At 38.7% G+C, this 27,002-nt stretch overlaps 1 protein-coding gene across 1 annotated transcript in view; it reads right to left on the reverse strand.

Annotated features, from left to right (window-relative positions):
• Positions 1–1,051: 1,051 nt before the first annotated feature.
• HDAC9 (histone deacetylase 9) overlaps positions 1,052–27,002 on the reverse strand; it is a gene marked incomplete at its 3' end in the record, with an annotated part of 448,608 nt that continues 422,657 nt past the window's right edge. Inside the window, exons 26-27 of the mRNA XM_080912023.1 lie at positions 15,657–15,804; positions 1,052–1,091 (exon numbers count right to left, since the gene is read on the reverse strand). Coding sequence (XP_080768149.1) covers positions 1,052–1,091; positions 15,657–15,804 — 188 coding nt within the window. The remainder of the gene's footprint in view (positions 1,092–15,656; positions 15,805–27,002) is intronic.

Genomic DNA, 27,002 nt, shown 5'->3' on the forward strand with positions numbered 1-27,002 from the left:
GACAAGCCTTCATTCTTGAGAAGTTCTGTTTTTTTTTTTTTTTCCAAGGGTTGTATGTCTTCCAACATGTACCTCCAGAGCGACTGTCCTTAAGGTGGTCAGACTTCATTATCTGTCAAAACTGCAAGCCTAGATACTGTGAGAACCTGAGACAGATGTAAACTTCCAATAAAAGTTCACACAAAATACTGCCACATTGCCTGTAGTGTTCCTTTTGAATTGTCAGATACATTGTAATGTTTTTCCATTAGGAAAAATGCCTAGCCATGCCTGGGTGGTGGCATTCCTTTGTTCCTAGGACAGAGTCAGGCAGATCTCTGAGTTCTGAGACAGCCTAGTCTACAGTGAGTGATCCAGGATAACCAAGGCTACACAGGGAAAACATGGTGCCCCCACTCATCCCTCCAAAAAACCAGAAAATAGGAAAGACACCTTATCCCCAGTATATTCTAAACTTTTACCAGAAGGGATGGAAACGCATTAGAACAAAAGAAAAAAATTCAAAACAAAACAAAAGTATAACAAAGAGAAAAAACTCCCTAAAACCCACAGCAATCTGTCTGTAATTCCCAGCGACTCACAGCTGAAAAGAAATCCTGTAAACAATTTAAGTCTACTCAACAGTAAACGACACAATAAGACGCTGGTCAGAATGTCAGGAATGGGTATGTCTCAGGTTTTGCCCAAAAATTCACTGGCTGTCATAGCTTCTGAAACTAACAATATCGAATGCTCTGTGGAAGGTCTGTAGCTCACACTCTGTGTCTGGGAGTGGGTCATCAGCAGAAAAAAAGCATGCTGGAAATGGTTTCTTCCAATCCTGGTTACTGTAACTTTAGATACACAGTGGTTACATTTCAGGAATCTGTAATGCTCTTTCAAGTCCATCCAAAGAACCAGCGAAGCTGCTGTTCGGAATTGTGTGCCCAGTGTTTATGTTCCATCAAACTGTGCCACCCAGGCAGCAGACATGTCTGAGGGTGCTGGGGTTGTGTGTAGGGGGGTACACAATGATGTCACACACAGGAAATATCGGGGGAGACTTGGCACTTCACAAGGCTGGCTCCTCTTCCATGGGCTCACCAGCAGTTCTGTAAAAATAAACAGGCAATCAGAATACGGCCCAAGAGTACACAAAGGCATTGTAGACTTTCATGCACAATCAAAGCTGATTTTTCAGCTCTCTCCCATGTTTATTTGTGTCATTCACTTATCCATAAATAGAGTTTCTTTCCTAGGCAGTATAAACAAATGTCAAGTGGAAAAACATTTTAGACCCAAGCAATCATTGGAAATGTTCCTGTTTATATTAAAACATGTCAGAATATTTTATAACTCTAGATTCCAAAATGTACATGTTTTGTGTCTTGGAAAGTCCAATAATTTATTGAAAAAATTAGCTATGATATCTTATTTTAGGAGCCATTGTAGTGATTTCTGGAACCATTTTTTTTTAAGGAGAGCGAGAGATTCAGCTAGCTTCTGGACGAGGCTCATCCGGGCTCTGGGTTTTGCCTGTTCTTTCATAACTGGATTGGCCTTCTGCCGGAGGCATTTTAAATCAAATTCTGAATTTGATTAGCAAATCGCTGCTACAGACCTAACATTTTTATAAGAAACGCACTATGGTAGTATGTAAATCGTTTGTATTCAGTATCTTAAGTGGGGTGTTCTGCTCAGCTAAGAAACCAAAGCTAATTGCTTGAAAATTTATACTTGAGAGTTAACCTTAATTTACTAACACTTTGAGAGCATTTTAAGGGGAACTTGCACAATAAGTTTTAATTCAGTTAAAAGAACAAATTGTAGCAGGAATCCCAATACATTAGGCAGTTGGGTTGTCTAGGGAAGTCGGATTAGCAGGATTTGAGATGCTGGGATGACAGGTTGAGTCTGAATTCCACAAGCTTATTATAGCAGTACAGTCTGTGAAACCCCAGCTTCAGGTCTGAACCACGAAGAGCAAGGTGCTCTAGACAGAAATGCTGAGGAGTAAAAGTAGCAATCACAACAAGGAAGAGTGTGCGAACAGCCAACACTGGAATCCTTCGGATTCATCCCTCCTTACTCGCCGTTCACATAACATGTCAAATGACATACAAGTACAGTGCTCTGCTATGCTATGAGTTGGAATAGAATGAGTGCTCTGTGGCTGTCTGGGCGATAGAATAATAGATTGGCAAATGGTTTTCACTCGTCTACTCTCTGGCTTTCTATAATGGATCACTTTCATATCAGAAAAGCTTAGTGTGAGTGTTGGACAGTGATCGCTGGGATAAGCAGGCCAGTTAGACATGCAGATTTCACAGGCTTACTAGGAAAAGAGCCAAGACTTCAAGGAATCTTGAAATACAGTGGTTCCTTAGCAATGTAGCATTTTTTTAAAATAAAAATTAAGAACATAAGATACATTTTCCTTAGGATGGTAATCCAGAGATTAAAAAAAAAAAACTTTTCAAAAACAAAGAGTAATAAGTAGTACTCTTAATTACAAAGAGTAATTAAGAAAAGAAAAAAATTCTTAGCAATGACCAAGAATGTTTAGCATATAGAACCTGAAGATGTGTTCAGATGTGTTCTTTATATGAGGACTACCAAAATGAGTCACAATTAGCATTCTATATATATATCTGCTAATTGTGGATCAGAACTTGAAGAATAACCTAATAGAGACCTGATCCTATTTCTAACCTAAAGCCAAGGAGGGCTAGTCTTTCCCTGGATGAGTCCTGGATGTCAGGACTCAGTGTGACTGTAATTCCATAGAAACACCCCTGTCACCAGAAATTAAAGGTGTTTGCTGTCTTTTGGTGGAGGAACATGCATTCTCCACAGTCCCAGAGCAGTCTGTTCACATAGCAAGCTAATTACTGGCAAAAACTGAGTTCTTTCTTGAAACATAGAGATGTGTGAGTAGAATATAAAACTGTCTATTGGAAGAATATTGTCCCTGTGATTTCTTTAAAATCATTTTCTACTAACATTTTTTTAATCGAAGATAGAAGATTTACCACTGCCCACATTTGACTGTGTCTGCATACATACAACTATCCCATCCCCCTTATGTGTTATGTTACCATGATAATTTAAGTACCTAGCAACTTAAAACTGTCTTTGACTTCAGAGGGAATGCTCTGTGTTTAAGTCTCTGTTTTGTCCGTTTCTAAAACTTAACACTGAAGAAATCACTTTTCATTCTCACATTTCTTTTTAGAGGAAAACAAAAGAATACCTGTTTTTTTCCTCAGGACCCAGGGAAGTAGATGAGTTAAAGTAAGAGAGCATTGCCTTAAAACCTGCACAGTGTTCAACAAAGTTAGAGAGTAATTGTATTATTTGCTCACGACCACCCTGCCTTAGCTGCCCTAGTACTAAAATTGCCCTCACACCCTGCAGGTTTTATCTTTACCGAATCCTTATCCCTAAAAAACTACTCTATACATTTGCTTTTGAAGCTTCCGAAATAATTAACATGGCTTTTTGTTTGTTTTGTTGTTATTTCAATTTTTTTTTTTTTTTTTTTGAGATGAGGTCTTATGTGGCCCAGGGTAGCCGCAAATGTGTTATGTAGCTGAGGCTGGCCCCAGGATTCTGATATGGCCTAAGTGTTAGGATTACAAATGTGTGCATTCATGCCTTGTCGAAGTGACAGTGTAGAGAAATGGTGCTTTGGAAATACAAGGGCTTTTCGCCTCACTCATCTATAGACACTCACAGTGTATCTCAACAAACGGTTATTCCCTAGGTTTTATGAACTATCCAGCCATAGGTTCCTGGTTTTTTTATCAATGTTAGCTTTGAATTCCATCTCACCAAGCTGACCTCAGATCCTTAGATCTTATTGGAAATGGTTGGTTATTCCTATACCATTCCTGCTACTGGATAGCAGTGGGCATATCATGTCAGGGTAAGCAGCAAGTCTTTGTTTCTTTGGATTTTAGTCCATTTTCAATTTGAACACAGTAGCTAGAATTACACATGATAACCCCAGCACTCTGGGAGGTTAGAGAAGATTCAACACTATTGCAAAGTTAGTTAGGGTTATACAGTGTGTTCAAGATACATCTGGGCTGTACATTGAGTCTCTCTAAAAACAGAACAAAACAAAACCCTGTGTATCTCATGCAGCAGTATAGTTGGTTGATAGATGGACCCTCTACCTCCGCAAGTCACTAAGCAATGATGAGCTTTGATACTCAGGGAAGGATTCCTTCAGTCCAGCATCACTGAGTAAGACATTTACAAAGTAAAGGAAGGAAGAAAAGAATGATCTTGAGATCAAATACGGTGAATCTAAGTACACATGGCTGTGTGGGCAATGAGAACAGCACTGAACACAACTGGCCACCATTTCTGTTCTCTGGAGCTTGCAGCCTGTGGTTCTTTTTACAGTAGAGTGTTGAATGGATGTAAATGCAGTCAGTGTATGTAAAACAGAATCCCATTTCTAGATAGGTTTACATGTCTTCCTTAATATTGAGCTGTGGAATACTTTAAAGTAGGTTTTCTCAACCTTGTAGGTCATGACCCCATTTGCAGGTTCAAAGGATGTTTTCTCAGGAGTCACCTAAGACCATCAGAAAACACTGGTATTTACATTATGATTCACAACACTAGCAAAGAACAGTTACGAAGTAGCTGCAAAATGGTTGGAGGTGGGGTCACCACAACATTGAGAACTGTATTAAAGTGTCACAGCATTAGGAGAGTTGAGAACCAGTGGTTTAAAGGTTTTTATATCAGCAAACTGCACAATTCAGAAGACTCTAGTTTCTGACAAAAGTGTATCCCATTGTTCCATTGGTTCTTTGCAATACCCAAGAACTCCTTCTACACAATAATGCTTTCCCATGCCCTGTGCTTCATGAATTCTATTTTCTACCACTTCCACCTTTATTTTTCTTTTTTCTTTTCCTCTCTCAACAATTTAACACACATCGGAGATATTCCATAAACCCTTTGAAATGTTTGATGTAAGCAGGGCTGGTGTAACATCTTTTCAGAGAGAAATAACCATATAGAAATCTAAACTAAGAATAAAATAAGAACTCATTCTGCACATTGGAGGGCCTTCTATTTTTACCTGCATCGCGATCCCATCTTCCCTTCTGCCTTTCAATACAGTCCCAATAAATATGGCTCTTGAATTCCTCAAATACAAGTCTTCAGTCACAAAAATACTTTTTATAATAGCCTGCACTGTATTTCTTAGCTAAGCTATCCTTATGATTTGAGCCTAATAGAGAGGTGGGCTAGTCATCATGCTTGCAAAATAGGAATTGCCAATTTAAACCGAGGAAAATATTATATATGAAAAAATGCAGTATTTATTTTCTTTGATGTCAGCAAATAGAAGAACAAGTGTCACTCCGGTAGCAGTAAATACAATGCTTGACTATTTTAAGGGTCCTTGTCTTCCAAATTATCCATTTACTTATTCAGAAAATGTTACATATGTAATATTTATATATCTCTTAGGTGGATTAGCTAACTACACATTAGGTAATCAAATCAAATTACTACTAGGTGCTTATGCTTTGTTGGTCTCTGGTTTTTAATGAAGCACAGTAGAATTCGCAGATGCCTAGGTGTTGTCTCGATATTCTCACAGGTCACAAGATCATGAACAGTGTGTTAGGGGAAGAACATGTAGAGTAACCCAAAGAAGAATTTTAAGGAAGGGAATGATCAGATGCAACTTTTATTGGGAGGTTCTTATGCATCACGTGTTGTGTTAACTTTTTCACACGTGCTTTGTAATCTCATGCTTATATGATTCAGCAGTCCACTCCTTAGCCACGCCTTTTTCTTCCTCTAGTGACGAGGGCTAGAATGTGCAGGAAGAAGAGATGGAACATCAAGCTTTTGATGAATCTGTCCCCTCAGGGTTCTATTTAATTTTGTTTTCTGTCAACAAATCAAATGTTACTTTGTAAAGAATGCAGACAGGACTCTAAAACCCAGAAATGACACTGAATTTAATACGTGACATATTAGGGCAGATTCCATTCCTACTTCAAGACTGTATTATGTACTAAAAACACATAACAGGCATCCCAAGAAGATAACGAATGGGAGAACATGTGCACAATTTTTCCTTTTTTCACTGGGAGACTTTGAGATCTGAGATCTCTTTTTGGGTAACGCTGTATTGAACTGAGAGAAAACCAAAAGTAAAACACATTTTGGAATGCTAGCCTTTTTGTAGATAAACTGGTGTTTAAAATAATGTGTCACAGAGTAAACCAGAGAACTGCATAATTTGTACCATGTCAACTCCTGGAAGCCTACTCCCAACGTCCAGGAAACTTGAAAGCCATGCTTATATGTACATTAGATATGAATGCGCATTAAACTGGCCTATGCTTTACATAAATTATCAAGTTCTCAGCTCTGTGGATAAGCTATTCAATGTGAAGACCTTAAATTTTAGAGAGCTCTCAGCTTATTGTACTGTATCCTCATGAAAAGATATTTATTCCACACACTCTAAGCCTCTGAAGCAAACATTTCCTTATGTTTCAAAGAAGATTAAAGGCGCCCACAACTGTTGTGTAAGCCTCCTGCTTTACCAGAGGACAAACCAGTAGCCAACTTCCAGGTAAGCACCTCCACCCTGCCCACAGACCACCAATACTCCCTCAGTGCCCACCCAGGCCACGCCAAGCCACACTCTCTCTCTTTGTCAGCATATCTTGACCCACAACTATGGTGAAATTCTTTTACCACACCAGAGGTCATGCCATCTGCCAGAACCTCAGGTAGGTTGGTTGCCTGTGGAATGCCCTTTCTCAGTTCTTGCCAACTCTTTTTTCATCATCTCCAAATGCCAGACCCCAACTCTAGTAGAAGCATCCTTCTGGGTCAGAGGACATGTCAACAACCAAAACTGCAGTAGTTAGTTAGTCTCTCCATACTCCATGCTTGCCAAGCCTACTGACAACTGTGAGACTCCTCCCCATCACTAGGTCATGCACCCACAACTCTTGCTGAGGACCCCAGGCTGAATCAGAGGCCATCCCAGCGCCAGATCTCCACCCTCCAACTTGAGTAAAGACCCTATACTCAACCAGAGGTCACTCCTGCCAGAAGACCTGAGAGGAAAAAGAAACAAAGGGAGAACAGCACCCATCCAATGAATACAAACAAGAAATTGGCACCTAGATCTATAATACCCAAATGCCTAGACATCAGTGTAGAAAAACAATGTCTGGAGCAATATTTCACTACCTGAGTCCATCTTGCCTAGTACAGCAAACCCTCAATATTACAAAACAGATAAAGCACAAGAAAAGGACTTTAAGACTATTTTTATAAATATTATAAAGGTCCTTACAGAGAAAATGAGTAAATTGCTTAAAGAAAGTCAAGAAATACAAACAGCTGAAAGAAATGAATAAAACTGTTTAAGACCTAAAAATGGAAAATGAAGCAATAATAATAATAAAACAGACAAAGTAAAGGAGTCCTGAAAATGGAATAATCTTGGTAAGAGAACAGGAGCTATGAATTCAAGCATCACCAGGAAAATACAAAATACAAGAGCTGAAAGATAGGGTCTCGGGCATTGAATGTATGATAGGAGAAATAAATACCCCAGTCAATGAAAATGTTAAAGCTAAAAATGTAAATATCTAATAAAATAGACTTCAAACTACATAATCAAAAGATGTGGTGAAGGACAATTCATATTCATCAAAGGAAGACTTTAATATGGTGATTTTTCAGATATTAACATCTATGCCCCAAATGCAAGGTTATCCATATTTGTTAAAAAAAACACTACTAAAACTTACATCACACATTAATCATCACACATTGATAGTGGGGGAATTCAATACTCCATTCTCACCAATGGACAGGTCATTCAGGCAAAATCTAAACAGAGATATATTGGAGTTAACAGATTTTATGAACCAAATAAGGCTAATGGTTATCCACAAGACACTTTCCCCCAAAACAAAAGAATAGACTGTCTTCTTAGCACCTCATGTACCAGTATTCAAAATTGACCACAAACTTTGTCACAAAGCAAGTCTCAACAGATCCAATAAAGTTGAAATCATGTCCTGTATGCTATCAGATAACTATGGAATAAAACATTTTCAACAACAGAAACCACAGAAAGCTGACAAATTCATGGAAATGGAACAACTCTATCCTGAATGATGATTGGGTCAAGGCAGAAATAAAGAATGAAATTAAGGATTTTCTAGAATTCAATGAAAACAAATGCACAATCCATCTAAACTTGTGAGACAAGATGAAAGTGGTGCTAATATGAAAGTTCATAACTCTAAGTACCTACATATAGAAATTGGCGAGATCTCATACTAGCAACACATCAGCATTCTTGAAAGGGCTAAAACAGAAAGAAGCAAGTTCATCCAATATAAATAGACAGTTTTATATAACCAAACTGAAGGCTAAAATTAATAAAATAGAAACCAAAAGAGCAGTAAAAACAATCAATGAAATAAAGAGTTGGTTCTTTGAGAAAATCAACAAGGTAGACAAACCCTTAGCCAAATTAACCAAAAGATGGAGAGAATATATCCAAAGTAAGATAATCAGAAATAAAAAGAAGCACATAATAAGGTCACCGAGGAAATACAAAGAATCATTGGGTCAACCTATACATGACAAAATTGGAAAATCTAAAATAAATGAATAATTTTCTTTATGGATGTCACTTACTAAAGCTATATCAAGATAAGATAAAAAATTTAAACAGACCTTTAAATCTTAAGAAAATAGAAACAGTCATTAAAAGCCTTCTAACCCCCACCTCCTCAACAAAAAAAAAAAAAAAAAAAAAAAAAAAAAAATAAGTTCAGGGCAGATAGTATTAGGATTAATTCTACCAGGCTTTCAAAGAAGGGTTAATGCCAATATTCCTCAAATTATTTCACAAACAGAAAAATATAACATTCATTTTATGAGATCTTAGTGGTATCTTTGATATCAGAACCACAAAAGGTTCAATAAAAAAAGAATTATGGACGAATTTCTCTCATGAACATAGATGCAAAATACTCACTAAAATATTCTTATACAGAATCTAAGAACATATTACAAGTCATCCACTATGGCCAAGTAGGCTTTCATTCCAGACATTCAGGGAATGTACAACATTACAAAAATGAGTCAATAAAGTCAAACACATAAACAAACTGAAAGAAAAGATATGATTATCTCATTAGATGCTGAAAAGCTTTGGACATAATCCAAAACCCCTTCATGATAAAAGCTTCGAGGAAAATTATGGATCCAAGGAACATCGAATTTTCAATAGAGGAATAGCAAATGACTGAGAAACAAAAGAAATGTTCAACTTCCTCAGCCATCAAGCAGATACAAATCCGGACTACTTTGAGATTCCATCTTATACCCGTCAGAATGGCTAAGATAAAACTCAAGAATGACAGCTCACACTGAATAGGATATGGAGCAATAGGAACAATCCTCCATTGCTAATGGGAGTTCAAGTTTATACAGCCACTATGACAATAAATATGGTGGTTTCTCAGAAAAATTGGAATCAACCTACTTTAAGTCCCAGCTTCAACACACTTGAGCACAAACCCAAAGGACAGGGCCATCCTACCACAAGGACACTTTCTCAACTGTGTTCATTGCAACTTTATTCATGATAGCCAGAAACTGGAATCACCATAGTCAGTCCTGACGAATGGATAAAGGAAAGGTGGTACATTTATACAATGGAGTCTTACTCAGCTGTTAAAGCCATGATATCATGACATTTTCAGGCAAATGGACAAAACTAGGAAAGATCATTATGAGGTGACCTAGCCCAGGAAGACAAACATGGTATATACTCACTTATAAGAGAATATTAGCTGTAAAGCAAATGATAATCATACTACAAACCACAGACCCAGAAAGGTTAAGTAACAAAAACCTTTCAAGTGGGCATATCATAGATCTCCCTGGGAAGGACTTTGGAGGTACAATGGGGGTAGATTGGAATAGGACAAGAGAGATTAGTTGGGAAGTTTGGGGGAAGGAGGAGGGAGAGAGTACTTGGAGAGATAGTTTGGGGCAGTTTAGTGCAGTGCAAACTCCCTGGAAACTACAAAAGTGACCCTGGCAAATTGTCCTAGTCCTGTGGGAAACAGAGCATTAACTGGCCATCTTCTATAACTAGGCTGGACTCCCAGAAATGGAACTGGGACACCAACCCAACCATAAAACCTTCGACCTACAAACTGTCCTGCCAGCAAGATGTCATGGGGTAATGTTGGCACACAACTTGTGGGAGTGGCCAATAATGACCGGTCCAACTTCAGGTCCATGCCATGAGAAGGATCCTACTCCTTATACTGCCTGAGATGGCCCAGCGAGCCAGGATAGAAAGAAAATTAACTTGCAAAATAAAAAAAGTCAATGAAATAACTCCTAATAATATTCTGTCTTCTTAAAGATTGGTACCTCATCCAGTTATCATCACAGGGGCACTATGCAGCAACTGATGGGAATGGATGCAGAGACACAAGGTCAAATACTAGGTAGAACTCTGGGAACTGCCCTCCCCTACCCTGGAAGAAGAGGGAGGAAGCACTGTGGAAGCTAGAGGGGTTGAAGACATCAGGAGAACAAGACCCACAGAACCAACTGTGCAGGAATCACATGAGTTCACAGAGCCTGAAAGAACAAACACGGACTGTGTATGGGTCTGATCTAGGTCCTTTGCATATATCTTATGGTTGTGCAGTTTGGTGTTCTTGTGGGAGTCCCAACAATGGGAGCTGGGGGTGTCTATGACTCTGTCTGAGCCTGTGACCCAGTTTCTTCTTGTTCAGCCTTGATATGAGTGAGGGTTTATGCCTAGCTTCACTGTAACCTGTTATGCTGTGTTTGGATGATATGGATAATATTTCTGGGAGGCCTGATTTTTTAAGGAAAATGAGTGAATTTGAAGAGAGAGGAGGTGGCTTGAGGTACTGAGAGGAGTGAAGACAGGGAAAACGGCAGTCAGAATATAATATATGTGAGGAAATAGAAAGGTCACCTTAGTGCTTTCTATATGTGCAGGGGCTGAAGGAACTAGCTCAGCTCATGGGTACCTTTCAGTTAAACAATTTAAAGGCAGAAAATATAAAGAGGATATTACAAGATGCAAGAAAGAAGACCAAGTCACTTTTAAAGACAGTCCTCACAGATCAAGTTGGTTATTTGACAGATACTTTTAAAGCCAACAAAGATCTGGAAAGATGTACCGAGTTCTCAAAGAGCACAAGTGTCAAGCCACAACACCACTCGAAGAAAAGCTATCTAATTTTTTTGAACTTTATTTTAAAAAGAGATAGAGATGTACTGATTTTTAAAACCATTTTGGCATAAAACTATATGAATATATTTTTGTCAGTACTTGATTCTTCTAGAGGTTTGATTTTATGCAATTAAATCCTACTAGTTACCATAAGCATAAAGTACATGTAGAACAGAACAGAACATGGAAATAGTCAGAGTAGATTAAACAGAATGATTTTTGAATTCCAAAAAATTGCCATGAGGCTTTATTCTTAGCTCTTGAATTATTAATGATTTAAGGTCCAGGTGTACCACACTCTGAAAAGGTGCTATACACTTATTTTTCTTCTAAGAAGGACTAAGGCTTTCACTATTTGGCCTTTGTTATTTTTGAGCCTGCAAATTGTTTCTGAGGTATTCAGAGCTTTCTGGGAGCTAGTATGCAGTTATCAGTGACAGCATATTATGTCTGCTCTTTTGTGACTGGGTTACCTCACTCAGGATGATATTATTTAGATACACCCATTTTCCTAGGAATTCCATAATGTCACCTTTTCTAATAGCTGAGTAGTACTCAATTGTGTAAATATACCACAGTTTTTTTAATCCATTCATCTACTGAAGGACATCTGGGTTCGTTCCAGCTTCTGCTTATGATAAATAGGGCTGCTATGAAAATTGTGGTGCATGTGTTTATTGTATTTTGGAGCATCTCTGGGGTATATGCCCAGAAGTGGAATAACTGGGTCTTCTGGTAGGACTATGTCCAATTTTCTGAGGAACCGCCAGACTGATTTCCAGAGTGGTTGTACCAGTTTACAACCCCACCAACAGTGGAGGAGTGTTCCTCTTTCTCCGCATCCTCGACAGCATCTGCTGCCATCTGAGTTTTTTAACTTAGCCATTCTGACTGGTATGAGGTGGAATCTCAGGGTTTTTCTGGTTTGCGTTTCCCTGATGGCTAATGATGTCGAGCACTTCCTTAGATGCTTCTCAGCCATTCAATATTCCTCAACTGAAAATTTTTTTGTTTAGCTCTGTACCCCATTTTTTTAATAGGATTGATTGATTGATTCTCTGGCATCTAACTTCTTGAGTTCTTTGCATATATTGGATATTAGACTTCTATCAGATGGGGGGTTGGTAAAGATATTTTCCCAATCTGTTGGCTGCCATTTTGTTTTCTTGACAGTGTCCTTAGCCTTACAGAAACTTTACAATCTCATTAAGTCCCATTTCTCAATCTTTAGTCTTAGAGCACAAGCCACTGGTGTTCTGTTCAGGAAATGTTTCCCTGTGCCTATGTGTTCTAAAATTTTTTCGTACTTTCTCTTCTAAGAGTTTCAGTATACCTGGTTTGATGTGGAGATCTTTGATCCACTTGCACTTGAGCTTTGTACAAGGAGATAAGAAAGGGTCTATTTTCTTTTTTCTGCATGCTGAGTAAAAAAAAGATATCTATTAAACTGAAGGAGAAATACAATTATTTTTTTTTCACTGCAGAAAAAGATGATACAAAAGTTTGAAACTACCTCTTTCACGAGAAAGATTATCAAAGGTGGGAAACTAAATGATTTTCCACCAGTGTAACAGATTAAATTCAGATAATTTAACATGATTTGCAACAGCTCAGACTGATCTATGAGTATCTAACTTTCACTTTTTGTTTCTAGCTGCAAAAAGGAAATGACTTGGCCCAGAGTTCTGAAGTGCCAACAGGCTCCTAACAGTCAATAGCTGGTCATCCTAAAGTCACTATGGACAGACTGACCTTTTTTGAAGGATGGAGTTGAAGGCTGCTACCAACTTTCTTAAAGTCAAAGCATCAAAATCCAAACAGCTGCATGAGCATAGCACACATCTTCCAGGCATGCTGTCTTGGCAAACAAGAGAGCTAACACACAGCACAACCTGCCTTTAAACAGTCTGCTGAACACAACCAGGCTGGTGCTTTCATTTTTCTTTGACTCCCTCACAGGGGCAGGATCTGAGCCTTGTTTTCCACTCTCTGCTGACCCACCCATCACTCCCTTCCCATTTAATTCCTTGGCCACCTCAAAAGGACACATGACAGCTGTGTATCTGGGAACTATCCCTCGCACGAGCTCCCACTGGCCAGTTTCCCCATAATACTATATATTTCAAGGCCCATAAGTGTGGTCATAAAGATGAAATGGCTGTTACCCCACCCCCATTCAAGAAAATGAACAAAAAAAAATACTTAAAATGGTTCTTAGCCAGGAGCATTTTATCCCTTATTCACTAGTGGTAAATGAGTCAGATATGAGTTGGCCAAGAAAAGGGCCGCCTTACCCAGGATCTGAGTATGAAATGAGTCATCTCACTCCAAACACCAATATATCCTCCAAAATAACTGGCAAGGATTTCCTATAAAAAGAATTCGCCTTTGCTCTTTTCCATCCATTTAACTCTGATTTTTTTTCTAATTTTTCAATTTCCTGTGTGATTACAATATTGCATTCACAACAAAGGCTCAGGGGCATTGCCTTTATCTATGCCTGCTGAGCAGGAAGACAATTCTGATAGCAATCCTTGGTCAATCTCTCCATTCCCCACACCACCCCCATCTCTCCATCATCTCTTTCCTGAAGGTCATACACCAATGAACTGAAACACAGAATCTGGTTCTAGAAGATTGCTTCTTCTGCTCCTTTGTTAAATGAAATTCAAAAACACAGAATGTAGTTCAAGTCAAACCATTTTCCCCCACAGAAGGAAAATGATCACAATTGTTATAATCAGTCTAAAAAGAATAAACAGACATGAGGTTTCTCCTCAGCCTTCCTGCTCATCAGGACACTGGTCCCCTCCCTACATGCCATCTGTAGAAGATGAGAGTCACTGTGGACCAAAGCTAGGTTCATTCGTACAGATTATCAGAGGCAAGCACATGACTGAACAGAGCAGAAGCACATAGGCTCGCAGAGGCAACTCTTGCCAATGTGCCAAGACTTTTATATTGCTTGGGGTTCACAACATCTCATATTATTGTTAATTATTCCAAGATCTGCAGTTTCAAGGGCAGAACTACTCAGAATTCACTTCACCCAGGGTGGAATTCTCCTCATTTTTCTGTATTAAATGGCTTCTAAAGAATAGCTTTGCTCTTTTATATCCAACACTAACAGATGTTAGTTTCCTCAGTTTTATGGCCCTCAGATGACAGACAACTAACTGGTTTTGGCCTTGGGAATAATTGCAACACCTTTGGATTATGAACTTGGTTCAGTTCTTAGCTGGAAACAGCGGGGAGCTAGTTCATAATATCAAAAATGCAAAATACATTTTCCCTTTCCTCCAGATACTGTAAGAGAATGCCTTCTGATAGCAATACACCAATGCTCCCTACATGAGAAGCTGTTCCTAAAATGCTTGTAGCATGAGAAAACATACATAAAAGTGAAATCACTTATTCAATTTATCAACTGTTTAGGCCCAAACAAGATGTTAAATCCATTACATTTAGAGCACCTAGCGAAGATAAGGAATCCAGACTGTCCACATTTGTGCATTCCAGAAGTGGCAGGGAGGCTCTGTGTACTTAGTGCTGTGAGTGGTGAAGAGAGTTGGAGTCCTTTCTCAGAAGAAACTTAAGAGTGAGTGTGAGCCCCAGAGTCTCTGTTGAGTCTTGCGAGACACATGCCCTGAGAAGATGTCACCTTGCAGTCTGCTATGGAAAATACCAGCACACCTTTCTACATGCAGTGCACAGGGCACAGTGCACTGTCAGGAAATATTGAATGAAGTGTGGTCACCAGATTTGAGAATGGGTAGGAAAATGTACCAACTGACAGTGATTTCTTAAAACATAAGCAAGCAAGCACTACATGACCCCTCCAATCTATGTACATAGGAAAAGAAATTAAGAAATTCTCCTCTTATAGAATAAAATCAGACTCCCATTCTCCCGCTCCTTCATTAGCATCCTTGTCTCCTTGACAGATACCTCTCATCTTTATCCATTTAGACCTCAAGGAGACTCACATATCTATAAAATGGCTGCTCCTCCCTTTTGATAGGAAGAAAGGGAACATAGGAAAACAGAGATAAGGAGAAGTTAGGTCCCCAGGCTGTTCTTTCCACAGCAGTGTGCAGTGAATTACCCAACAAGGAGTGATATTTCTCACTCTCAATCACATACACTTTCTCTGGGAACCATGTCCTCTGGGTCTGTTTTCCCAGGAAGAATGAAGCGAGCTCTCCACAGCCTGAATAATATACTCTTCCCTCTGTGGCTTTGAAGACAACAGGTAGAGAAAGTAGAAGACATGGGTGAAGAAGAAGCAGGAAGAAAGTTCCAGAATGCCAGCAATGAGGCTGGATGTTACTGACCACATTAGTCCTCCATGTTGGATCCATACCTGCCATCTTCCTGAGCAAATGGCTGTTCCACATCTACTGTCAGGGAGGCTAGTGCAGAAACGGTCTCTGTCTCCTCTTGCAGTTGAGAAGCAGGCAGAGCACAGCTCCTTGCAACAGCCACCATCTTGATTGACTTCCAATATTTGCCTAGAAAAAAAAATACCCACATATTTCATAGAAATTTTAGTCAGATAGGTAGTAATCACGGTATGATTACAGGTTCAACTTATTTCATTATTGAGATATAATTTGGGTTTTGAACTGCTGTGATTAAGTCCTTTCCAGGGGATTTAAGAAGGCCAAGATCTTTGGCTTGCTTGGAAAACAATGAAGACAGGAATAATCCATGGCCCAATGAACTTGCTAGCAGAGTGACAGCTGTCCTTACAACTAAATAAGCAGACTCTAGGCATCATGCCCTTTTGTGGAACCCTCAAGAGGCCTGAAAGTGGGAGTTCTCCTGGAGAAAAATGAACAAAATGGTAATGTTAAAAATTGCTACTTGGACAATTAACTTAAGAAAATGAATTGGAATACCGTAGAAAAAGAAAAGCCCTGAGATGCCAGCAAGAATTGAATGGCACCTTTGCCAGAACAATCAGGTTTGTTAGTCCTGGATGTTCTTTCGTTCTCAACCTCAGGGTGTGTACTAGAACAATAATTCATTTAAAACTTTAATATATGTTCTTGCTGATTTTGGAATTCTTCCATATGTCTGTCTGGTTCTTTCCTTCCTTCCTTCCTTCCTTCCTTCCTTCCTTCCTTCCTCCCTTCCTTCCTTCCTTCCTACTTTTGGAACAGAGGAGAATGGGAGTAGAATGGTCTTTTCTTGTAGACATGCCAATTGGATAGATTTCCTAGAGCAAAGGCAAAGGTTTAACAGCTACTAAGATTAATTTTATTTTATTTGTTTATTTTTTTAATTGTTAAGTGTTGAGCGGACTCAGAGACTCTTCCCAGACTCTAGCAAGACTGCACAGTTTAAAAACCTCTCTGTTGGCTCACCAAAGAGGAAGAAAGTTGGCTTGCCAAATGTTTGCTTCTTTTAAAAGATAAAGTATTGCTTGAGAGCAGAAGGCATATTCACACTAAACTGCAAAGTAGCTCACAGCTCTGGGTCAAGCTGTGCTTCTGGACATCCTGACCATGTGTCTAAGTTTTACTGCGATTTTGACCCTTGTATCTCTAATGTATGACAGAAAAGTTTCTTCACTCCTTCAGATGTAGGTTTCCACTACTGTTATCCTTAGAGTCAGCACAATTCTGACCACAGTCTAGGACTTCTAAGCTTTAAAATCTGTCAATGGATTCATAATCACAGAAAAATTTGGAAATTAATGCTGCACCAGATTTCCCTGACTTCACAAATAGGATGACCTTGTCGAGGAGTTCTATTAGTTGATAATACCAGTTCTGTAAAAGCCTGAGATTTCAAAGAGGATGAGAAATAGCAAAAATACTTATGGTGATGGCAACATACGGGAAGGCTGCTAGGAGCAAAAGTGGTAGTTGAGAAAAAAATAATTAAAAACTAAGCAGAAGTCAATTGAACTAAACGGAAGAAACAGAATGCTGAGTTCCCCTTGGCAGAGTTGTTGAGTGGGTTCTGACAGCTCGGTCACCTATTGAGGGTCATTAACTGTTCCTTGTGTACAAGTATGATACGGAGTGAATATTGAGTTTAGTGAGTGACACCCTTTGGTAGGCAGGGGCTAGTTAACATGCCATCTTAAATAAACATGATACATAAGACCGAGAGATTTCTCTGGGAAGACCATGATAGACATAGTGACAGGTGACAAGAGTCCAAACAGAAAAGCCAGTTTCACATCTTGCCAAAGTGGAGATGGAAAGGATGGGTAGAGTCAACCAAAGCTTTGAAACAATATATTTTTTTGGGGGTCTGAGGAGATCCTGACAGGGGCTTGGGAAGAAGAGCTCTCCATGTCTGAGTTTATTCTTCGGTAGCTATCTTTCCATGTTGAACGTTATCCCTGATTGACAGTCCCAGTCTGTCTTAAACTTCTCTATGCTACCATGTCATTGTCATCTCATCCAAGTCAGAAGGTACACATTCCACCACCCAAAAGATAGATCTCTATCAAGCCTCAGGAGATATCATTATTCTGCATTATTTTAGTACATGATATCTAGGAAGTTAATGTCCTACACAGTCACTTGTAGACAATATACCATATCGACACTATCCAAGGGCTTATCTTTATTGTCAAACATTTTACGTGTTTTTTTCAAGAAGAAAGTTCTTAATCATAAAAGAAATAGGAATATTTATATCCAGCAGATGATGAAGAAAGACAACACAAACTATCGATGGCAACCTTTTAGGAGAATTGCTGACAATACTGGTTGTTTAAATGTTACTACACATACAGGAAGGAAGCCCTTCAATTAGTGAGACATTTTAAGATACAATTTATCATGTATAGAATATACTGGAAAGTGTAGATTAAAGATTGGCATTTATCCAATTACCTGAGTTGCTTATTCAAAAATAACTGAAAACTTTGAGCTTAATTTAGGCGAAGTCTACTACAACAAAGGAAATAGTCACCATTAGCAACTGAATGATAGGCCACTATCTGTGTTCATGAAAGAGAAAAGTTTAAGTGGAGGCTGATACAACCCAGACAGTGAAATACATAGCTAGCTCAAACCATGTAAATGATGGGTTATGTTTTCATATGATGTGTAGATATTTTTTCTCTTCAGAAATAGATGTGCAAAAATAGAAAAATGCATGTCTAATGGCATGGGAGTAATTACATCATTAGCACATAAGAGAAATGAGCTAAGCTTCTGGATTTCTCAGGGACTGATGTTAGTAAAGTAAAATAGTAGTAACCTGCCACTCTGGGGTGATCACTTCTATGGCAATGAAACTGGCAGAAGAGAGGGGTTTTCCATTAAAACTGGAGGAACACCATCCCTTCTCAGTCATATGCTTTATCCTTATTCGATTTTCCCACCATGTAAATCTTGCCACATTTCAGCACTTTAAATAAAACTCTTTATCCTTCATCGTTCTGAATTTTTGTTTTTTCTGGCAAGAGGAAAGTGAAGAATGAATCTGTAATACAAGCATAAAGTAGACAGTGGAATGCAGCCAGGCCAGGGCAGGAGGTGGGAAGTGTAGACAGGCTTTCTGGGTCACAGAGGATGCCACGAGGGTCTTTCAGGAATTGTGTGCCTGGAAGAAGAGCCAGATTATTCTTGGTACTGGCCAAGTGTGATAAATAGGGGGTCTGTGATGGGAATAACCCATGCACCGTGAAGCTTCTCCCATTCTAGCCCATTCTCAGTTTGAAACTTCTGGACTTGCCAAAGCTTTCCCTTCAGCATTGGGTTAGAAACCTTGGAGCTACTTGCCCATAGATTTGTAGGTTTCACTTTCTTGCCATTTGAATGAAATCCCTTCCCTTTATACACTATGTGCTTCTAGGTAGAAGGCTGGTAACTGACTTCGACTATATCCACATTTTGGGTTTATGATGTGCCCAGACCCATTCACTGTAGTTTCTTCTTTTTATTTGCAAGGTCTCCATCACTTCTAAATACTTGTTAAAAATCCACACACTATAGTTAAATGGAGAATCATATGTGGATCAAAAATATTGCATAGGTATAAAAATATATTCTTAAATTTTGGCATATAAATTGAGTGACCAGTCAATACTTTCATACAAATTGGTATAACTTTGCTATTAAAGGGCAAGTTTTTGAAGCTAAAATAGGATGAAAATGAAAATTCTACTTCATGAGTATAAATATTTATTGGTCAACAAATTATTTTTTGTGAAAGACATAAAATAGCACTATTACAGTTAAAATTCATTTGAAGAAATAAAAATTGATGTAAATTATATATATCAAAACACAATGACCAGTTTCTTTGTTGGCAATCTGAATATTAACAAATAACATAAGCAAAATGTGGCGCTTCATGTAAGAAATGGTACACAGGTTTGTGCATTTGTGTGCTGAAAGAAGAAGAGTAAAGAGCTGGCCTAATAAGTTTAAAACTAGTAGTTTGACTAAATGGTACTAGGCTAAGGGCACAAAAACTATTCTCTAGTTTGTATAGTATTTCAGATGGTATGGATTAGCAATTCTGAAAATGTGTCATATGCATATGAGTTAAAAATAAGTAGAAATAGGACAGATAATAAGACCCAGATTTCTCATTTTTAGGGTTAGTGATGATAAACAGGAAAAGATAAAAGGTGAGAATGAACCCTGTAGTGTTGAATTTGGAAAATGGAAATATGTTAAAAAATTATATATTCTCTACATATGATATGTATATATATCACACAGACACACACAATACACACACACACACACACACACACACACACACACACACATATTTGGCTCCAGTAAATGAGAAAATGTGGAAGCAATGACACCCCAGTAGCAAGAAGAAAAATATCTCAGTTTTCAAATAAATTTTACTTCGAAAATATCAGAGCTCATTGAGACAGACGTAAAAAAATAGCCCTCGCCAACAGGGTATCTTATATAGAACACAAGGCTAACTAAGAACATTCTGACTGTTTCTGAATGAAAAATCCCAAAACACATGCCACTGAATCTTCTAGTTTTATAGTCTACAGACTTGGGGCCAAACTTTCAGCAATTTTCCCAGGTCTTCCTTCTGCCCATAAGATGTCTTAGGGTTCCAATTGTCTCCATAACTGATATTTCAATTCTGTGGAGCAGACATTGCTTTATATAACTCTCCCATTGCTTCTTTTTCTCTGGAGAACTCAGACTAATACAGGCAGGAAATCTAAACTAACATGCTCCCACGTGAGTTCTGAGCATTCTTCAATGTCAGAAAGTAGGATGGTACCAAAGCAGATGGATAAAGAGGTCATGGGAACATTTCTGAAAGAGAGCTGTTCTGAATAGCCAGAGCTGAACTGATCTGAGTTGAGAGAATAATGTTGAATTATAAGCCAGAGAATAAGTATCTACAGGTTTAATAAAATGAGCTTTTAAATAGGGTAGCATACGTGCTACAGGGGACTAGATGTGAATACCAACATGCTAGGGTGGTTCTTTCCAGGGATGTGGGACCATGACAACAGAGATAACTAAGTGTGAAACACTGGAGACTTTGGAAAAGCATGAGGTTTTCAGAGTTTATTTTTAATGATGGAAGGAATTTTATAGTACCTGATTGGTGATGGAAGCAGTGACTCTAGGAACACAGATTGGTGGATGTCATTTATTCTAAGGAAGGTTGCTGACATTTGAGGAATGGGAAGAAAGGTCAGCTAAAGGAGAGCAAATGGGAGAAGGTTGTTTGAAAAGCAAAGAAGACTGACCTTAGACACAGTGGGGTTATAATGGGTCCACTTGAGTTTCATGGGCAGAACTGTACAATAAATCTATCTCTTGGAGACCTGTTTGTCTGGGTCTAGTGCTGAAAATAGTGATTTGAAGAACTAAAGCAGACTTTATATTCTCTTAGGTTGTTAAGAGTGATGGGCAGAGCTGTGGCTATGTAGACTGGAAAATAGAAAGTCAACTCCTTTTAAATATTATTACATTACAGCTATGAATAGGACTCAGTGAACAGGGAATGAGAGAACAAGATGATGAATGAGAAGGAACAAGAACTTAAAACTAGGAGACAGCCCTGAGTCCTAGATGCACAGGTCAGGCATGGCATATGTGTGGCCTACCACAGCCACATATCCATCTTTGGCAGAGACACGGTTGTCAATACTGGATTATCATTCAGCTTTTAGCTTCCCCTCACAACTGATAAGTCAATAACTCCTTTCTCATTCTTTATTTATGTTTTCTTTTGGAAAAAAAAAAAGCAGAGGGGAAGAAGAGCCAGATTATTATTTCAGTGAAGGTTTTCAAGTACTGAAGGTGATTGGCCATCCATCACCCTTTGCTCTTAATATTATATCCTACATATTTAACCCTAAAAATAATGCTGGATCTTTGCATTTCTTACTTTTGCCTACGTTCCCTAATGGAATGTGTCCCTGTGCTTCAGAATTTATGAATTTCTCTAAATAGGCTATTTAGTTAAAGTTCATATTTAGTTGAACCCAATGCTCCTGTACACTGAATTTATTTAGGTTATGAATACTTTCTTCCAGAAAAGAAGTTCACTGGATGCTTCTAGAAACTAAATAACTTAAAACTTGCTTACAGCCTGTGAAAGGCCTATCCCCCACTTGTCCCCAGAGCGCGTACATATGTTGGGTTCCAACATGAGCTCACATATCTTACACTTTCTGGTAGTGTCATTGCCCCTGGGTACATTACTCTGTTTTTTTCTTTATTCTGTTGACCCATAGCATAAAAAGCTCAGTAGTGCATTAAGATGTATTCATTTTACATATGCTAAATGTCTTTAATTTTTAGGTGGGGCCTGTTAAATTTTCTGTGTATTACACTTGAAACAGGGAGTTTGGGGCTTCTTATTTTCCTTAGGAAATAGGATAGAGACTGAAAGGTCAGTCACAGAGATGCTGACATAGAATGAGAAGAAACTTTAAGATCACAGAGGATTAAACTCTTAGGTTTTCTGTTTCTGAAAAGACATTCAACAACATCCCTGGCCTTGTGAGGTCTTTAGTGGTTATGGATGGTTTGTGTTGCTGAGGTATGTGGGGACCAGGTAAAACGTATGCAAATACACAGCAAGTGCTCTTTCCTCAAACCTGACCTTCTAGTGTTTCTGCTTCAGCTAATGGGGTCCTATAGGTGTGAGAAACTCATCTGCTTAGGAACAACTTAGGATGCTCTCTTTCCCAGACTACTCCCATTGTTAAACAGGTTTCAGCTCAGACAAATGAATGATTTTATTTACTGGTTTAATTAGTTTTGACTTAGAAGAAATATAAATGAAAGATTTGGTAACTGCAGATGCGATTAGAAACAAATTACCAAACCAAGTTAAATGTCTAAGCAGACAAGGTATTTTTTTGTTTGTTTGTTTGCTTGCTTTTGTTTCTTTCCTCTCTTTTTGTTTGTTTGTTTTAATTTGGGTGCAGTTTAGTGATGGGACTCCTCCACACAATGGCCAATTTCAGTGTTTCAAGAGAATGGCAAACTAGAATATTGGGACCGGTTTTAAAAGAGTCACGTGCACACATTTGACCTGGCTATGATATGAACGAGGGTAGGTGGGGTTACTAGTGAAAGAATGCTTAACACTGCTTTTCTTCAATGAAGGTCTGCCTGGCCCAGGGCTCTAACATCAAGGCCTCTGTTTAAAGCCAAAGGCTCTATGACAAACCACAGCTCACAACTGACAATAGTCAGGGGTTTAAACTCAACAGGGCAGGGACTTGAAATTCTGCCAACCCTCGAATTTTTTTCTGATTAGATTTGTTTTACAAGTTTACAAGGGGCTCCAGAGTGGACCCAGAGCTGTGTGGCTCCTCGGAATTTGGTGCTGTGCTTCCAGACCTGACTACGGCTCAACCTCAATTAGTCTGGACAACTAAAATTCCAGTTCCTAAGTCAAAGTGATTTCCCCCACCAAGTATGTCACCTTTGAAACAGATGGAGTGGGGGATTGCACACAGAGCCTGAAGCAGGAGGAGAGAGTTTACCTGTGAGCCAGTGGAACATATTGGCTCAGCATGAAGACTGGGAAGTAGATTGGCTGGGGCCGTGATCTTGCTTTTACCTACTCATTAGTTGCACGGCCCAAGGCCCAAGGGAACTTAAGTAACCCAATGGCTCTCAATTTCTTTTAAGTGGCAAGGAGGAGAAACTCAGCTTACTGACTTGTTGGGGAAGGTATTAGTGAGAATCTGAGGAAAGCATCCAGCAGACAACGGGCACTACATAACTGGTATTTGAACATTTGCTAATAGCTTACAATATATGCCTTATATAAGGAATTTCATTTACTGGCCCTCTGTAACTTCACTGTAGAGAATAGATACTTAGAACAAAGCTGACATTTCTCTAACATTCAAGACTCAGCAAAACTTTTTTTTCTTGCCTAATTTTCTTCATTTCCTTTCAAGTCCTGTTACCTTCCCTACTTTCAATTTCATGAGATAAATATTGACATCTTTTGTTCTCAAAATCAAAAAAAATCTAAAAATTATTTGTTTTCTCTATGCCAACTAATGACCTTATGCTAATTCTATTTTGGAATTGAACCAGTCAACGAGCCCTATATATCTCCTGATCTTGGTATGGGCACAAGAAGCTTTTAACTTTTCCTTTTATTAATTTTAATTATGCATAAGTTTCTGTGTATGTGTGCATGTAGGTAAATGCATTAAAGTACTGATGTCTGAGGAGCCTAAATATGTGAAATACCCTGGAGCTGAAGTTAACAGATGCTTTTGAGCTTCCTGTCAAGGCTCCTGAAATCTAACCCCAGGTGCTGTGGAAGAGGAGCAAGTGCTCTTCATACCTAAGCCGTCTGTCTAGCCCCTACAATTCTGTAAATGAAGGCCTGATGATGCTTCATCTGGCTTGCAACCAAACTTTACATTCCTGAAAGTAAAAGTCCCTTTTCAGCACTGTACCTTCTTACTCTTCTCCCCTGGATCTCAGCAGAATAGAAATGGAGGAAAGAGGCAAAATAAAGATCAGGGGGAGAAAAGGAGAAAATCAAAAGGGAATGGCATAGGACTATAGCTCAGTGCAAATTCTGAGTCTGGGTAGGCACATGGTGTGTAGTCAAGTTGCTAATCACCTACAGGATGATTTGCTAATTACATTTGAAATGTGAGGAAATGGCTGTGTTCAAGAGCCCTTGGGGTAAAATATCAAGTAATTTCTCTCACAGCAAGTGATACATGAAAATTCCTATTAGATAAGAAACAATCTGAATTATCTCCTGGATGTCTCATGGAAATGCCTCTTCCCCAGGGAAGGAGAAAGTACAGGATCTCAGGCATGAGACAGGGCAGCTGAATGCCATCGTAGAGGAATCGAAGACAGTGGCTGTTACTGTCACACCAAGTCTTTGCTCACTTTAAAAAGCTATCCTCATTTATTACTCTCCAGTTATCTTCTGAACTAAGAGATCTGAATGGCTCATATTCTGACTATCCACTTTTATGCATGGTTACTGGTGTTTCTTATTTTGTCATCTAGGCGTCTCCTAGATGAAACAGCATAAATAAAATCACCCAGATTAGTCTTCTTTTCCATTGTTGGTGTATCAGCATCCATATTTTCTTCTAAGGATAGTTTTAAAAACTAGAAGTTGAGCCAGAAACAAAACAAAACTAAACAAAACAAAAAAAGAGAACAGAAAAAAAAGCTTCATAAGAGCAAGAAGACATTCACTCAATAACACACGTGCCAAAGAGAAAGCAGAAGCAGTTATGTGGAGGAGTATGTGTCCGAAAATCTTGCCACATTGAGAAAAAAATCTGTTTCTTTCTTATTTCCCTAAAATACAGAAATATATGTGAACCTTTCTTACCATCCTGTGATCAAAGACATACTTATTTTTAACCATTCTCCTGCATCAAAGAAAATTATCTCCCTTTGCAAATTGTCTTAAAGTTGGGTATACTTTGAGAGCTATATACATACTTCCCCTCCCCCCCTTAATAACACTCCCCAAGTATGTTTTTAAAAGCTAGATAACAATAGTAATGTCTTACTTTTTTTCTTGGGATAAGACACTACGACAGAGGAAACTTATAGAAAAAAGAGTATATTTGAGACTTATGGTTTTAAAGGATGTGTCAATGACCATAATGGTCCAGAGTATGGCAGCATGCAGACACACATGACACTGAAGTGGCAATAAGAGCTCACCTCTCATCCATAAGAACCAGGCTGAGAGAAAGAGCTAACTGGAACGTCATGGACTTTTGAAACCACATACCATGCCCTCAGTGACACACCTCTTCCAACAAGGCCCCATCTCCAAATCCTTCCTAAACATTTTCACCTACTAAACACCAAGCATGCAAACACATGAGCCTATTGGGTCATTCTTATTCAGACCAAAGCAACAAGGTTTACAAGTAAGAGAAAGGAAAGTTTATCTTTTTAGCTATGAGATGTGTTTGACAAGAACATATGATGAAATTACATACTCATTTTGATTTAGTTAGCAAAAGAAGGAACCCTAATAAAATTCAAATTATCCAACAAAAGAGCTTTCTTAGAGTGGAGAAAAAAAATAAGTGTGTTTTTTTTTAAAGAGAATTTTTCACATTTTCTGTATAATTTTACTTCATATCCCCTAACACATCCCCCCTAGTAGCTTCAACTTAGAAAGTAGGGTGGATATGTTCCGATATTCCTCTTGAAACCCAAGGAATTGGTTTTCCCGACGGCCATATGACTGGTGAATAGAAGAGAGGATTAGAGAGGGATTCATATCATTTTAAAATTCACCACTTTGTGTTTTTCAACTTGTCATCTCCAAACCACTAGATTGGTGCAGCAGTTTTGTAAAAGGATCCCGAAATCCTTGTGCACACATATATTTTCTTGATCCTAAAATCAAAAGACACTATGATTATCGCATAGGAGGTCCACAGAGTCAGTTGTCTCTTACAGAGGGTAGTCTTACTGAAACGTTAAATGAGGGGAGATCATGTCTCTATAGTTCAACTTCTCATATTTTGGGGTTTCACACATGAAAACCAGTATCATTTGTTATATGTTTTTAGAACTTAAAATTATAGTCTTTCAAGCTGAATGAATTTAATTTTTATGGAAAAAATCAGTTCATGGTTCTTTCATCCTAGTCTCAGTTAAGCTGTTGTCACGGGGCAGCACCAGTATATGAAGAATAGTATTAAAAGATCCTGTTCCTAATGTGCTCTGGGAAAGCAAGGGGGATTCAGGATCACAAAGATACTTCAGGCTGTAAGCATGGGGTTTAGGAAAGCACACATACACAAACACACACGAACACACACTTACTCATGCACACGCAAATGCACATGCACACACACACACTGCATTCGTCTTCTGCTCTGGCCTGACTCCTCCCAGGCAATTCGTTCTTGTCATTACTGCTGTGCAATCAAGGGCCAGACTCTGGTCTAAAAACCATGTATTCCAAGATTGTCTGCAGAAAGAGCCATACACAAAAGTAGTTTGTGTCTTCATAGCAGGATCGACTCATCCTTGTGTGTTGTGAATTAGGAATAAAGGGGTTTGCAATGTCTTGTTTGCTCTTCTTTTTTTCCTCATTTTTTAAAAATTAGATACTCTGTATCTACATTTGAGATGTTATTCCTTTCCCCTGCCCTGCTTCCATCTCTCTTCCCCTTCCATTTGCGTTCACAAAGGTGCACTCCCTCCTAATCACCCTCTCCACCCCACTGCCTTGGCATTCTCCTCCTACATTG

The sequence above is a fragment of the Micromys minutus genome, assembly GCF_963924665.1.
Source record: "Micromys minutus genome assembly, chromosome: 1".
In the NCBI taxonomy this organism is placed as follows: domain Eukaryota; kingdom Metazoa; phylum Chordata; class Mammalia; order Rodentia; family Muridae; genus Micromys; species Micromys minutus.